The sequence below is a fragment of the Vipera berus genome, assembly GCF_964194415.1.
Source record: "Vipera berus genome assembly, chromosome: 2".
NCBI classification, from domain to species: domain Eukaryota; kingdom Metazoa; phylum Chordata; class Lepidosauria; order Squamata; family Viperidae; genus Vipera; species Vipera berus.
Window position 1 is genome coordinate 173,305,541 of NC_138203.1, and position 15,922 is coordinate 173,321,462.

The following is a 15,922-nucleotide window of genomic DNA, read 5'->3' on the forward strand; positions in this document are numbered from 1 at the left end:
GAGGAGAGGCCAAGCCTTTGAACACTTCAATATGAGATGTCTCAGGCTTGATTCTTTCCCCCATCTTTATGAAATAACTACAGGTAACCTTTGGGGGAAGTCACCCATCAATATGCAGATGATACTCTGTTATACATCTCTAGTACAGTCTATGTGGAAGTTGCAGTGGAAGTCTTGTTCCAGTACCTAGAGGCTTTTAATGGTCTGACTATAGAGACATAGATGAAACAATCCTTAAAAAATGGAGTGGGTATGGGTTGTGATTCTGGGACAATACCAACTACAGTGTATGTGGCTCTGCTGTCCCATAAAAAAGCTGGTGCACAGTCAGCATGCTCTTGGATCTCTGTATTTTGCACTATAACCTTCTGTAGAAAGAGTAACCCTTCTAGCCAGTTTTGAAAAAGAAGGAAGATAGTAATCCATCAAAGGAGGGCTCTAATGAGATGGGACAATGCCTCTGGCATAAAGGCTGAAGCAAAGGATTCAAAAGTTTCATTTGGAACTTTTCTGTTCTCACCTAGATTGATATGTAATAAATATATGACTGTTGAAAGTGTGTGTGTGTGTGTGTGTGTGTATGTGTGTGAAAGAGAAAACTAAACAGAACTAAATATAATCCAAATTCAAATACTGCACTGCAAACTAATCTCCTTGTCCCAAAGAAAAATTAAGTTTAATTTATATTAATCATAGTAGAGTAAACCCAAATACTGCAGATAGAAACTTAAATAGTATTAACTTGACATAAAACCTGGGCTTTTTGTGCATATGGCATACTGGCCCAAATGTGCTCAGCTGTCTTTATGGTTAGCAGGCAATGTTGTATATAGTACAGTAAAATCAAGGCTAGTAACCAGGTTGCACCTCCTCTTTGTTAGTAAAAGCATTATGAGAAAGCTTCAATTGACCAAAGTCACAGTGGGCACCAGTACAAGTCAGTATTTATGAACCCTTTTGGAGACTGTAATGGCCTATGGAAGACCGCTAGTTTAAATATAGGAGGAATAGATGCTAAAAAGTTTAAATCAGTATAATGAAATGAAAACAAGAAAAGCTGTAAGTTGGTAAAATAAAAAGGTGAAATATGTAATAGATTTGAATGTTCTGATCTTGTAGAGTGGTGTTGATGAATGCAGAAAAGAAAGTGAAGATACAGGTTTAATTATGAATGAGATGTTTAACATATATGACCTGATGCATTTGGATGTGTGTAAGTACAACTCCCAAAGTCGGTGATATCAGTATCTTAACCCCAATGAATGGTGATAATAAAAGAATCAGGGGTGAATCTGGGGAAAAATTGCACAGTATACTGAATAAACATGATCCAGAAAAAAGATGTTATTTTCCTATATAATAGGAATGGATGAATGGGAATGCAATGAGTAAATACAGAAAAGCTGATTGGGTCATTCAGAGACTCAAGAATGAAATATAATATTAAACTGAGTGATTACTTAAAAATAGGTCTCTTTGTTCTAAATACATTGCTTATTCATAAGTCTATTAATGAAATATGTAAATATTTAAATATGTAAATGAAATGAATATAAATTTAAAAACATGATGTATTTGATAGTTTATTGGAATTAATGAAGATGACAGGGGAGATGAGAGGGCCTGAATCTGAAAAAGACCACATTTAAGTAGTGTCAAGGGGAAAATCTGGGTAGAAAAAAAATGTGTTGTGTTAAAGGATCTGTATGACTTGAATGAAGGAAGAGAAGTGAACAAAAAAAATATTGCACTCTCATTAGAACGGATACAAAGTGGGTAAAGGAAAAAGGATGCATAAGTTTATAGGCACAAAGTTTGTGGAATAAAACTAATGGGAAATATGAGAAAGAAGATTTAGTGGAATGATAAACTGAAAGTGACTGTGCATCAGAAAAAGTGCATGTAAGAGAATAAAAAAAACCTCAAGAGAAAGATAAATGCGTATGGAGATATAAAAAGAGCTGCAAAGAATATAAACAAAGTTTCCAAGGAAGAGTTAAGTTTGAAAAAGGCACAGAAAAAGCAGAGCAATTTTAATGGACTTTTTTAAAAAAAATTCTGAAAGTGGATGAAGAGGTTTAAAAAAAAACTCTCAATGACAATAAAAATTAAAGCAATGGAATCATTTAGGACGAAGCTGATTTTTTTTTAAATGTCAGAAATGATATTTTAGAGATCAACAGTATATCTCTAAAATATAGTGGTATCTTGAAGAAATGAATGCCATAAACATTTGCGACCACAAACAGACTGATGAAGGGGGAAGTCATAGAAACTATGTACTGAAAAATGTTACACTCACAGCTGTTGACGATGATGCAACTAGAGAACCGTTAGCTGATGGATGTAGTGGGGTAGCCCTGTGACTTATAGAATGCGTGTGTGAAAAGTGTATGCATGCCCAATGACTGGAAAAAATGATATTGTTTAAGGTAATAAGAGTAAATGCAAAAGCTATAGGAGGATTAGTTTCTTAAACATGCCTAGGAAAGCCATGTGGCAGAATTCTCACTGAACTTTGATCAAAAAGTCTGCCTTTATGTTAGACAAGGAAAGTGCTGAATTGTGGCTCTTTAGCAAGTCATCAGAAATCTATGTATGTGTAGAATTATGTTTACAACATATTTAGTGGCTTAGAGAAAGTTTGTGATAGGCTTGATTTATGGAATACATTATAAAGGTAAAGATAAAGGTTTCCCCTGTCCCCTATCTGACTCTAGGGGGCAGTGCTCATCTCTGTTTATTCGCCATTTCAGTGGTCATGTGGCCAGCATGAGTATACGCCAAGGGGCACGGAACGCCGTTGTATATTGTATGAATGTACTGTATGAATATAAAATTGAAGTTTGGTTACTGAGTACAGGAAGAGTAGTACACAAGAGAAGTACAGTACTGTGCATGTGAGAATAAGTGAAATGTTGTGTTAACAGTTGAACTTTGAACAAGGAATAAGAAAAGTGCGATTTTGTGCATTTTCTGTGATGCTGTTTATCTGGAAAGGCAATAGCACAATGAGCATGCATGCATGTTATATTGCTCATAAATGTTACCTCTTGCAGAAACCTTCTAAGGAAGAGTCATGTTAAAACCTTAGGAATAAGAAAAGAAATTCCTGTTCATAAATCAACATGTTTCTCTCTATAACTCAATGAACTGACATGTTTGTTAGTGACAACAAACTCTTTGCTATAATGTATAAGGCATCCCATTTCTCTTATATAAATATACACTAATTGAAAAGTCTAGTCATCTTAAGGTTCTGACATCCAACCCCACAGATTAATGTGGAAAGTATTATCTAAACAGAGAACCATCCCCAAAACAAATTCAATTGTGTTAGGATGTATGGCATAGACCTGAGTATTCCAAATAAACAAACATATATATATCAAGGGAAGAATCAAGAAAAAATCAGTCTTTGGCAAGAGTATACTGCCCTCTTTAGTATACATAGAGTATAGCCTCTCTACTAAGATTCAGTGGAAATGCCTGCAAATGGACCCTTATCCCTCATTTTAATGTGGAAGAATACGTTCGAGGGACAGGTGAAGGAATATACGAGTAGGAGAAAGAATTCTGCCCTAACCTCAAGAAGAAAATGAGATGAATGATTACTCAGCTCTGGGAAAGTTGAAGGGCTGGAAAAGTGCTCAGAATAACCCCACCTTGACCCTGTTCTCTTTAAAAAGGGGGCAGTGAAGATTATGCATGTGCTTTCAAGATTCATTTGATATATCCTGCAACAATAATGTAGCATTCTTGGAATCCCGCAGAGTGTTTCTTAGCCTAGCCAATCTCAAAGGGCTGATATTCCCTAAATTATGGCACCTGAAACTTCACCCAATAAATTTCACTATGGAGTCTCTTCAATTTATGACCACAACTGGGTTAAATGAGTCATGGCCCATTTTATTATCTTTTTCCCCCCATGGCTATTAAGTGAATGGCAACGGTTGTTAAGGGAAGCATGTGGTCACTGAGTGAATCCAGTCATCCAGTCATTCCCTCAATGATTCTTCTTCTTGGGAGCTGGCTGGTAAAGTTGCAAATGGTGATCAAGTGACCTGGGACATTGCAGCCAGCATAAATCCCTGCCATCCAAGGGCCTGAATTTTGATCACACCAGGGTGGGGTTGCTGTGACAACCGATAAGTGTAAGAGCCAGGTGTAAGACACTTCTTTCAGTGTTGTCGTAACTTCAAACTGTCACGAAATGAATGATTGCAAGTCAAGGACTAGCTGTACACTGATGCAGTAGAGCACATGCAAGCAAGGTACTTCCTTGTGTACTGTCTTAGATGCAGCTCTGATGGAGGTGGGGAAATAAAGCTTTAAAGGAAAGTAGAGCAAAGAGCAGACTCAGCTTCCCTTTGTATCCTCCTCCCTGATGCACAAGAACAGAAAATTACTCTGAGTGGCAGACGCTGCCATACCAACCGGGAGTGGAAACGGGTGTGTGCACACTTGTCATATAATGTATATACTCACAGAATATAAGGTGCCAAAATACACCCAGAAAACTGGCTTATCCATGGAAAGGCTTACCCACAAGTAATGCTTTTTAAAAAGTATCCACATATTCCGCATATACACATGGATAAGCAGATTTTTTAAAAAACAAAAACAAAAAACCAAAATACCACAAAAAAATGTGCCATCCACATATAAGCTGACTGAAAATTTACACCATCACTACCACCACCCCCAAAAATCCATGGATTGGCTTACTTGTGGATGGTTCATTTTTTGTGTTATTTTGGTTAATTTAGGGTCAGTATATTTATCTGCAGATGGGCTTATACACGAGCATATAAGGTGCATATTGAGGTGCATAGTTAAACTTGAAATTTTTCTCAAAAGCCATATAACCCTGAGTACAGAATCATAAACCAGAAAGACTCACAGTGTACCCATAACTACCAGGAGCAATTATGGAAAAGTTTAAAAGGATGCAGAAAAAGAGAAAATGTTTTTTTGGGGGGGCAATGAGAGACTGGGGGTGTCCATATTTTTTTCCTGACTCTTCCCATATTCTTTACAACCTGCCTGCAAACTGCAACTCGACTCTTCCTGTAAACTTGCTAACTCTTGCCAAAACGCCCCCCCCTCTCAATCCACATGTCTTTTTTTGACATGGGATAGGAAAGCAAAGCCCTAGAATGAACTGTCTGGGGCAGAGGCCCAAAGAACACCTAGGCCTAACCTCCAGCAGGGATATCAAACTACATGAAAGTCAGAAATGATGTGTCTCATAGCTTCAAAACCCTAGCCTTATATTGGAAACACATGTTCCTGGGAAAAGAGGAATACACTAGGCAGACTTTTAGGCACCGCTTACAACGCAAGCAGCAGGGTGAGAGGGGAACTGTGGGGCGCAATTACAAAGCCTCTCCCAGGCAGTCTAATGTTTCAATGGCTATAGAGGGGAAGAGCTGATACGTGGAAGTACATCGGTTCTCAAGGCAGGATAGGTCTCCTTGCCAGACAAGCTGTGAACCAGCACCTATGTCCAGCTGCAACTGAAAAGGTGTGTTTGAGTAACTTGCAAGGGGGAAGGAAAAGAGGGCTAGCAATGATGTAAGGCTTATTTGAAGGCAGGGACTGAAAGAGCACATATTTTCTTGGATGTCTGTCTGGTTCCAGAGAGAGGTGGCCCTATGTGCCACTGAGTTTGTCTACAGAAAAACAAAGGCTATAGTTTGGAAGCAGCATACGTACGAGTGGCCAGTGGCAGGGATGAAATATATACAGCAGTGAACTCTGCTATCTGGGATCTGCTTCTTCCGATTAATATTTAGCTCTTCCTGGAGATACTTTTCATATTGATCGTTGATGAACTTCATAATGGGTTGCCAACTGTGCAAGGAAAGAAATATAACATATTAGAGGCAAATGTCTCTATGCAGAGATTCCCTAAAAAAAAATTCAGTTCATTCACTTTCTCAAGCTTTTAAGCACTGATTGATTGCCATCAAGTTGTTTTCGACTCCTAGCGACCACATAGATTTTTCTCTTAAGCATACTGAGTTTAATAAAAGGAGAAACTGTTGGCCAATTATAAACGTTTCTTTGCTAGCACTTTATAGGAAAAAGCGCACGGGCAAAGAATCACAGAAACAACTCACAGCCTGCTTTAAGTATACTATTATGAGCAATAAGAAATCATTACACTTCATTTTGACAGAATTGCTAGGCAAGCTAACATTTCCATTTTGGATTTTTTCCGGAGACATACCAGTTCATTGCTTGCTGGTAGAGGCACACCACAGTCACCCAGTGCTGCTAAACAGAATTTCTCAAGTGCTTCCTATGAAAAGTTAGGATAGATATGCTCCAGGTCCCCACCCTTAATGTTATCATTTGATGAATCATTGAAGGTGCACCTTCATGGTGGCTACCACAGCTCTTTGGACCCCACACCTGACATCCAAGGGATCCCTATGCTTTTAGCTTTTAGAGGGCTGTAAAGTCCTGACTCTTCCCTTGAGCATTGGGATAGGATGGAGGTTGAGCTGGGGAACTGTTCTTCTTACACCTGGGGGTGGGGGGAGGTACTTCTGCTTTTAGCTAGGTTTTTATGGATTGTTCTGAGCTGCATAGAATCATGATATGAGATAGATGGCCATATAAGTCCTGTAAAAAAGTAAATACATATACATTCAAATAAAGGTAGTTTCCTCAGCATGCAGTGTTCAGTATCAGGGTCTCTTTACCACAGAAATATAGAGCCATCATCTCTCCCCTGAATTTCTATTTATGTACTTTGACAGACAGGCCCCATTAAAGTTAAGAGAGGAATGAAATCTGAAGCTAATTTGCATTTGCTGTATTTGGAGACGTGCCACCATTGTTTTGTTGACTTTGGAAGGCTGATGTCATTTGATATTCCTTATTCCAGATGATCCCTTGCAAAAGAGTAAGGAAACTGCAAGATGTATTCTCAAGAGTCCTGTTCCTCCACTCGTATAATTCACATCAATCATGGAGGTGACCCTCTGCTAGTAGTGCACCATAGCATCACATTTTCCTACACATTATAGAAGGAAATCCATCATAGTTCTTTTCTGAGTAATTTAATTGGTTAAGCCAATTCTCACGAGAAAACATGCATAAGTAACTGCAAATCTCCATGTCCGTAAAGTACAGTTTGGTTTAGAAAATTTCCTAGCTTTTGGAAAACTCAATAAATTTTGGCATATCCTTTTGCTCTTTATCATCTAAAGCAGAGCAATTCCATTCCATTCTTGTCTCTTCCTAGGTGAAACCCATTCTTTCAAATGCAAATTAGCTTCAGATTTCATTCCTCTCTTAACTTTAAGGGGGTCTACTTGTCAAAGAACATAAATAGAAAGTCAAGTCATCAACACTACTAACTTCAACTCAAAATAATTTCCTTATTCTTATGCTGATTAAGTTCTTCTCTTTTTGCTTCCAGCCCAGAGGTGGGAGAAAGTCTGGTTTGAACTGGTTTTGCACCAGTCAGTCAATCAGGGTCAGTCAAAACAAAAAACAGAGTAAGCCACATTATAGGAATAGCTAGAGTTTTTAAAGTACCAAGTCTCCTTTGTCCTGAGGCATTTTCCCACTGAAAGTCCCTTACCAATTCTCATTGTTAATGTGGTCCCCAAATCCTGGAGTGTCAATGACGGTCAGCTTCATACGAACACCTTTTTCCTCAATATCTGAAATGGAATGTGAAGAAATTAAATAGCAACGTATCACTTTGGGATGAGCGCATTTGAGTATGTGGGAAATCCCTCTTTATGTGTATGTTTATCAAAGATGTTCTTCATAAAGAAGGTTAAGCATTTGAACCTTTCAAGGATCTTCTATCCTAGTCAACCAAAAGGTGACTCTTTCCTGGGCTTCTAACTTTCCACAAAAAACAGGCAGACAATTTCCTGGCAACACTCACCGTGCGTGATGGACTTGATTTCAATTGTCTTGGGAATACGCTCTTCAGAACTTGGTTGCACTGATTTGCGACTGATCTTGGATTTGAAAAGGGTATTGATTAGAGTCGATTTTCCCAAGCCACTCTGACCTAAAAGGTAGCAGGAGACAAATTTCAGAAAGACACGTTTCGTTAGTCAAGCCACCCCATGGCTAGGCTGAGCACATCCAAACTCTTCTTGGAAAACATGTGATGACACACACAAAGATGTACTGTTTGATTTCTAACTGGATTACATTTTAGGACATTTATTTTGTCCTGTTTCATGGCCAAAATGGTTGTTTCTACAAAAGAAGCATTAAGGGAAACTGTATGCCAGATATAAGTCATAGGAATTACATATAGAAGGCCACCTTACATGAATCTATATGTTAAGCTTGCAAAAATGAAAGAATAATTAATAGGATAACTAAGAAGCAAAATAGAAGCCAAGTTTTATAATACATGCTTAATTTCTGTTGTTGGCTTTGGCTTACAACCTGGTTTATTTTCTTCTTTCTAATTCTGTAATTTGCAGGACTGTCTCTAACCCCATTGTCTAAGAAGCAAACAATATTCTCTCCAAGTTTTCTTACATTAAGAAAACCATTTCAGTCTTCTCATCTCTTTATGAGAACTTCAAGGAGAAAGAAGTACATAGTTTTTAACTCCAAAAAAGAAAAGTGTTTCCGTCCGATTTACGTCTGCATGCTTTCTGTTATCTGAGAAGCTGAAAGTGGCATTTTTAACTACACCGGAATTGGTCATGCTAACTGGAGGTATTTGTAGTTGTTCAGCAACATTTGGAGTCCATAGGTTTCCTGGTGCAACTCTGTGAACTAATTTTAGATGACAAACAGCAAGGTTACTTTGGCTTAAATTAAGTAGGTTGTGCTTAATTCCCAGTTAAATGAATAAGTTAAAAAAAATCACAACAGCATTTCAAATGAAGTTCAAGTTCGGCTTGGTCTTCTTCCAATTCAGTATACCACCTTCTTCATAAATGAGTTGCTTTTCACTTCCACAATTTGTAACGTCAGTGCCCCACATGGCTGACAGGCATTAAATTATTTTCTTCTAATATCGACAGTATATAAGAATTTTTACAAGGCAGTCCCACAAAAAATATTGCAATTTATTCTTGCCTTTTAACAGGAATTCTGGTCAGCCACAAGGTCTCCAACTCCCATTTTTTCCTTTGCCAACTTAGAATGCCACAGTGCTCCATGTATATACTGTGTATGCTCAGTATTCATGAAGTTGGTCTGAAGACATATCATTCCCTGCTTTTAAGGGAAATTTGGAGATTTGATATAAATGGGGAGTGCGTGTTCATTTCAGAAATCCCATTCTACCTCTGTTGCTATCAGCATGGGAGCACTATACTTATTATTAGTGGAAATAATATGCATAGACGACAAATAAATGTATCTTACTTTTCAGAGAACGGGCTGAGTTGAAATAAGCTGTCTTCTATTTTTTTTTAAAAAAAAGGAATACAAAAACATTGTTCTCCTTTCATTGACACTCTGCTTGTATAGTAAACCTCTGCTTATAAAAATGAGAGAACACAGCTCATGTTTCTGAAAATTATTCATGAATTCTGCTTTTTAGCAAGCTGAAAAGGACAACGAAGTGCTAGACCAAAATGCTACTTCAACCGTCTTCGGAAGCCACAACTTAAACCAAAATTCAAAGAAGCTAAAAGATCAAAAAATGTCAGTGAAAAAAATACATGAGCATGTCATTATTTAGATAAGAGGTGTTTAAGGCGATTGCTATAGTGGTTACGTCTTATACAGAACACAGGAAATGTCATCTGCATGTATGAGTTACAAAAATCTCAACTGCCATTAATTTCAGAAAATTATGATAAGAAATGTGTATACTTAATATTACATATATTAACAGCAGTGAGAATTATATTTGCTCAATACTGGAAAAATGAAATACCATCTGAAGAAGACAAAATTAAGAAAATTTTGGACTGTGCAGAAATGGATAGGCTCCCATTGAAAATGAAGGGGAAGATTCAGAATATTTTCAAACATGCAAACATTTTTATAAATGGTTAGAAAAATGGAATATAGGGTAGGAATGGAAATTGTATTGCTATTAATGTTAAACATATAAATCCAGACAACATATTACTTATTAAATACTAAAGATTGTTACTGTAAAAAATAATATTATATATATATTCCTAATCTTCACTTCTTTCTTCTAATTTTTTTAAAAAAAACATTGTGAGTGTGTACTACCACACCTTGTTAGGAAGAAGCAATTATCTGAAAAGAACTAGGTTGAAGAAAGTTGCTTTTATTGTTTTTCATTGTTGGGATATTAATGCACGGACACTGAATCCCAGTATACAGATTGCACAAAGGAAGTGGGGATGTGGTTACAAAAGTAAAGAAATATCTGGTTTAACACAATCACATAAATATGTTATACCTTAATTATCAGTACAAGTTTTATTTTACTATAAAAAGAGGAATGAAGAGAGTTCAGAATATTCTATCACAGCAGACAGAATACCAAATGGGAGATAAGGAAGATAATTAGACCAGGGGGTCTTCAAACTTGGCCCTTTTATGACTTGTAGACTTCAACTCCCAGAATTCCAAAGCCATGCATCCTGGCTGAGGAATTCTGGGAGCTGAAGTCCACAAGTCATAAAAGGGCCAAGTTTGAAGACCCTGTAATAGACCATAAGCAATTGAAAACAACACTGAAGCTACCCAAGAGGCCCTATGCTTATAATACATGAGCCCAAGGTCCATACATTGTTTTAATGTTTGATTGGGAACCGTCCAGAATTGGTTAGAAAATGGGCGGCTATATAAATGGTTTAAATATATACAGAAATCATCTTGTGTGAAAGAGTGACACAGAAAGGATATAAAATAAATGAACGCCCTATTAGGAAGAGTAGATTGGATATTTAGTCAAAAGGTTTATTTTTCATCTTGCTTAGTTGCAAAGGGTAGCCAAATTAAATTTTAAAAAATTACACGTCATTTCTAAAACTGTAATATACAGCAGGGGTCCCCAACCTTGGCAACTAAGACCTGTGGACTTCAACTCCCAGAATTCCCCAACTCAGTTCTGTGAGTTGAAGTCCACAAGTCTTAAAGTTGCCAAGGTTGAGGACCCCGATATACAGTATTTGTTCCTTCCATGAGGCACAAACTGCTATTACCAAACACCCAACTTTAAAGGGCCAGCAAAACTCTTAATTCTTTTGCAGAGACATCCTATAGCACAAGGCCAACTGAGGACTCATAAAGCTTCATACTTTAACCCAATTTAATTCCAACCTTCCTCCTGTATTTATAATTATGTTTATATTTATTTATTTAGGAACCTATATGGCTGCCTATATTATGCAAGATAAGACTGAGTGAAATGCCAAGTTTTCACAGCCTACCGAAGGGCTAATAGGATGGGGCTCCTTGAATGTCAGGATGAGAGCTGGGGGTGAGGTGAGGGGGGGGGGGGTGGAGACAGCCAAAGAAAAGCTGTCCTGGGTCTACAGCCTGATTTAATACACTGTATATGAATATAACTATGCAGTATAAATAGTGAGGAGTTTACAACTGAAAAAAACGCTGGACAGTTTTAATTTTGCACACAATTTTGTTCATCCACAAAAATAAACAGACCCAGAAATGAATCCAATCTTCCTAAGAATATTAAAATGCAGAGAAATGAAGAGAAATGAAAAATTTATGGGTATCAAAGAAACCAGACATACGGCCACATTTCTGGCACCACCCTCCAAACGGCCACAAATAAAGCAGAAAAATTCTACACTGAATGCTTCATTTCCTAAGCATATTGAATCTGCTTGAGCCAGGAGTTTTTGAGATTTTATTAAAAACTGTGCACCAACCCCTTCAAGGAAATGAAACAAAGTATTTTTAACAGTCAAGTATTCAGTTAATGTGTACATCAAAACTGCAGCTTTAACCACCCTCAAATAAATGTAAACTGTCTACATTTGTTAATCTGCTAACCATCTGGAGCTAAATGTTTGTCAAATAATATATGCACACAGTTTGCAATAAAATCCTAGAAAAAGAAGAAATAAATGAAAAAAAATATCTACACTATATTTTTTTTAAAAGACTCTTAGAAAGATGGCACTTGGGCTATAAATGGTTGGGGGAACAAAGGAAGACAATTTAGTTATCTTCAAGGTTTAAACTAAACTTGAAATGAATCATTTTCACTGATAAGCCTGGGTGAACAAGAATTATCAAAAGATAATCAGGCAAAGCAGGATTGACTTATAAGTTTGGAAATGAAACATTTCCTTCTTGTTTCCCTAGAAAACAAATTTAATTATTTTGTAACAGAAGTTGCAGCTCAGCTGTCTCGGTTCCCTGCCTTAGCCTGCTTTCAAAAAACATTTTCACATGTAATAGCCACAGTACTGTCAACTCTGCATTCCCAGAACATTGCTAAGTTTTATCCACCATTCCATGTTTGATCTGTCTGGGTTTTTTTTGGTCTGATAATTTTATTCCCCCACCCAAAGACCTGGTATGGCCAGCCATAAAGCATCTATTTACCAGAATAAAAAATTAATGAGGTTGCTATACCAAACTGACCATACAATTAATACCAGTATTTCCTATTGTCTTTTCAATCACGAACAATGTGTCACTGTAACAATCATGTAGGACAGGCATGTCAAACACGCGGCCCACAGGCCGGATGTGGTCCGTGCAGGCCACGTCCACTCTGGCCCAGCAAAGGCAAAGAAAATCACGATACATCATATGCAGTTAGGCTTTACACCCCTGATGTAGGAGATTTTTCTTCAGAAGAGCTTTTTTAAGAAAGAAAGAAAGAAAGAAAGAAAGAAAGAAAGAAAGAAAGAAAGAAAGAAAGAAAGAAAGAAAGAAAGAAAGAAAGAAAGGAGAAAGAAAAAGAAAACCTATTTTCTAAACAGAAATAGAACTGCTTATGGAAATTAATTATCCTACTTTTTAAAAATCTGTAATTCAAGAAAGCAAACAAGCTTAATTTTTCTGCCTCCCATTTTCCACACAACAACAAACCTGTGAGGTGGGTTGGGCTGAGAGGGACTGGTCCAAAGCCACCTAGCTGGCTTTTATGCCTAAGGCAGGACTAGAACTCACAGCCACCTGTTTTCTAGGCCAGCCCCTTCACCACTACACCAGGCTGGTTCTCTATTGCTCACAGTCAACCACTCACAGTCAAGAACATAGGTATTTTACCATTTCTGATAGAGCAAAGACTCTTTTTTATTTGTTCGAGTATTCATCCTTGTTCGTCCTCAATTCAAAGTTCAAAGCAGTGAATGTAGAAGTGACACATTTCCTCCCCCTCTCCAAAAGTGAAAGAAGTTCTTTGTTCCCATGGAAGAATATTAGAAGGAAAATAGTTTCCCTGAACTAACATACACAAATGGTGGTGATGTTATACTTAGCTGGCCAGAACAGTCAATGATCAGCAGATTCTTCTTCAGCAACACTCACTCATTCTGTTATGTGAAGTCTAACTACAGAGTAAATGCGTAAATTGAAGGATGCCTTTATTTGTCTTTTCAGGCAAACACTTTTATCTTTCAGACCTTTTCTGTCATTAGTCTTTGGTATTGCCCTTAAGGAACATGTTTTACCCTATTATCAAAGCATCAGAGAAAGAACTAGCTGCAAGCCACAACCTAACTAGGAAATGGAAATCAAAGTTTGCAAGGAGCGTAGCATGTATCTTCAAGTATTACAAGCTGATGTAGGATCAAGTGCTAGACTTGCTAGATTTTTCAGGCATTTTAAAATTCAGTTTTTTCTAAATACACCCATAATGTAGAAGAAAATGGCATGAATAAAAGAAAAAGAGTGTGCTGGGTTTAGGACAGAGGGGCAAGGATGAAGTCAGAGCTATGATTTTAGGACAACAGGCTTGCATCTAATGAGAACAAAACTTCGGATTAGCTATCCACCCTGATTGGTTAAAAAGGGACTAAAGGAAGTGGGTCATTATTTAGGTAAGTTTTTTTTAACAATTAAGAGATAACAAAGTGAATTTTTATTTCTTTTAAAGAATTATACAGCACCTTCAAATAACCTTCAAGAATGGCACAGGCAAGCAGTAATTTTTTGTTTTGTTTTGTTTCTTAGTGGAAGAAATTCAATCACAAATGGCAAACAGCATAGCTGCTTATCAAAGTTGAAATGGCTGATTAAAGGCCACATGTCCTTGGCTTTTGAGGCCCTAGTCAGGACAAAGAGGCTTATTAGAGAAAACACATAATCACCTTGACATTCAGAGCATATAACATTTTAGTAATCAACAGAGGGATTTATCAAATTGCATTACCTTAAGAATTCATAAATGTTACTTACTGTTGTTCATACACATGTGTAAAAAGAAAACCATCAGGAGTGGACGGGTTAAAATAGAATGGTGTGGGGAAATCAAAGGGCACACTTTTGGTACCCTCCAGTTGTTCTGAATCTTGGCTAGTGTGACCAATGTAGTCTCTACACAGACACACCAAGGTAAGAAGGCTTACCAACAACCATGATGTTGAACTCAAAGCCTTGTTTCATGGCTTTCCTTCGCATCTGTTCGAGGATGGCATCAATCCCAACGTAGGCAAAGTCGGCAGCTGGCTTCTCTGTCCTTGCCGGTGCAGCTTGCTTGAGGCCAACATCTCGAGTGGCATCCATCACACTGCTGGGATAATTGGGAATGGTCTCTGAACCTGTTAGTGAAAAACCAGGCAGCCAATCAATAGAATATATTTACTCATCTATTAGTGATGCACATAAATAATTAAAATATCTTCATAGGTATAGGTGGAAAGGAAAGGAGAAAGGAAAGGAAAATCTATTTTAAAGGACAGTGCTTGTGCGAAAAAAGAGATGCATTTGTGTACAATACTTAGCTTTGTATAAAAGGCGGGATATAAATTTAACAAATGGGATAACCACCAAAAAAAAATCTCTTTTCAATCTCTTTTCTCATTCTTTCCTCTTTGTATAGGATTTTATCTTGCTTTATCTTGTAGCATGTTACAGCTTTTTTTTTCTTCCTGTATTTTATCTCTGGGTATTTACGTCTTTTACTGAGGATAGTTTGTAATCTGTTTGGCTTGGTACCATGTTAAATGCTAAGTTATCAAAAGCATTTTAAAATGTGAATTGATAGAAACCCAGGATTTTCAGGTCCTGAACATGCCTTCTGATTCCAGATTTATAACATGGTGTGGTGGTAATACTGTTAGATCAAAATATGAGGGAGGGAGGAGGCAAAATGCCAAAATTCCTCTCAAAGACTGCTGAAATAATTATATTTTCAGTCATGGGGGAGGGGGGCTTGTAACCTATCTATTGACTAACAAATCTGGAAAGCATAGGAATAGTTTGCTATCTGAAAATCACACTGCAGGTACTAAGCTTTTGACACAGAGGGAGGTTAGTTGAGATCCTAGTTGCCCAGTTCCTGATGCTTCACCTCTATCCAGTTTCCCACTTTGCAGCCTTCAAATTAATCCTCATACTGCTGAACAATGCGAAGCTATATTTTGACTTGAACCTTGCCAAATAGTTTGGGATTCTCTGGCAATGCTGGGGGTGAATCCTACTGTAGTTAAGCTTAGTTCTATCTTGGGTCTCTGTAGCCCGTGCTACAGAGGGATGAACATGCTCCCCCAAGTTTAAAACATAACAGAGACAAAGCCTGAAAAAAACAATTTCCATTTTTTTCTTTCTCTTTCTGTATGTACATAAGAAACGTTATCTACACATCATTGTAAAATTAAAGGCCTCTCACTACAAAATGACATGGTATTTTCAGGTTTTTAAAAAGTTTGCAAGTTGTCATGGATTCAGCTAACATCCTTAGTTCTTTTCCCCTCTGTTGGCAAGGCCTCTTTGTCATGATCTCATCTTATTCCTTGATACAAGGATTTGTCTATTCAATAAAAGCTTTGGAAGACTTGGCTCCTGC

The 15,922-nt window shown here is 37.4% G+C and overlaps 1 protein-coding gene across 4 annotated transcripts in view; it reads right to left on the minus strand.

Moving 5' to 3' along the window:
* The window catches only part of SEPTIN9 (septin 9), a 299,259-nt gene that overhangs the window by 14,754 nt on the left and 268,583 nt on the right, over positions 1-15,922 (minus strand). For all 4 annotated transcript variants that reach the window (XR_014025332.1, XM_081319516.1, XM_081319518.1 and 1 more), the window contains 4 exons: positions 14,484-14,675; positions 7,916-8,044; positions 7,601-7,682; positions 5,719-5,856 (listed from right to left, as the gene is read on the minus strand). Coding sequence is in view for 3 of the 4 variants with exons in the window: in XM_081319516.1 (XP_081175642.1) it covers positions 5,719-5,856; positions 7,601-7,682; positions 7,916-8,044; positions 14,484-14,675 (541 nt within the window). In the remaining variant the exon portion in view is untranslated. The remainder of the gene's footprint in view (positions 1-5,718; positions 5,857-7,600; positions 7,683-7,915; positions 8,045-14,483; positions 14,676-15,922) is intronic.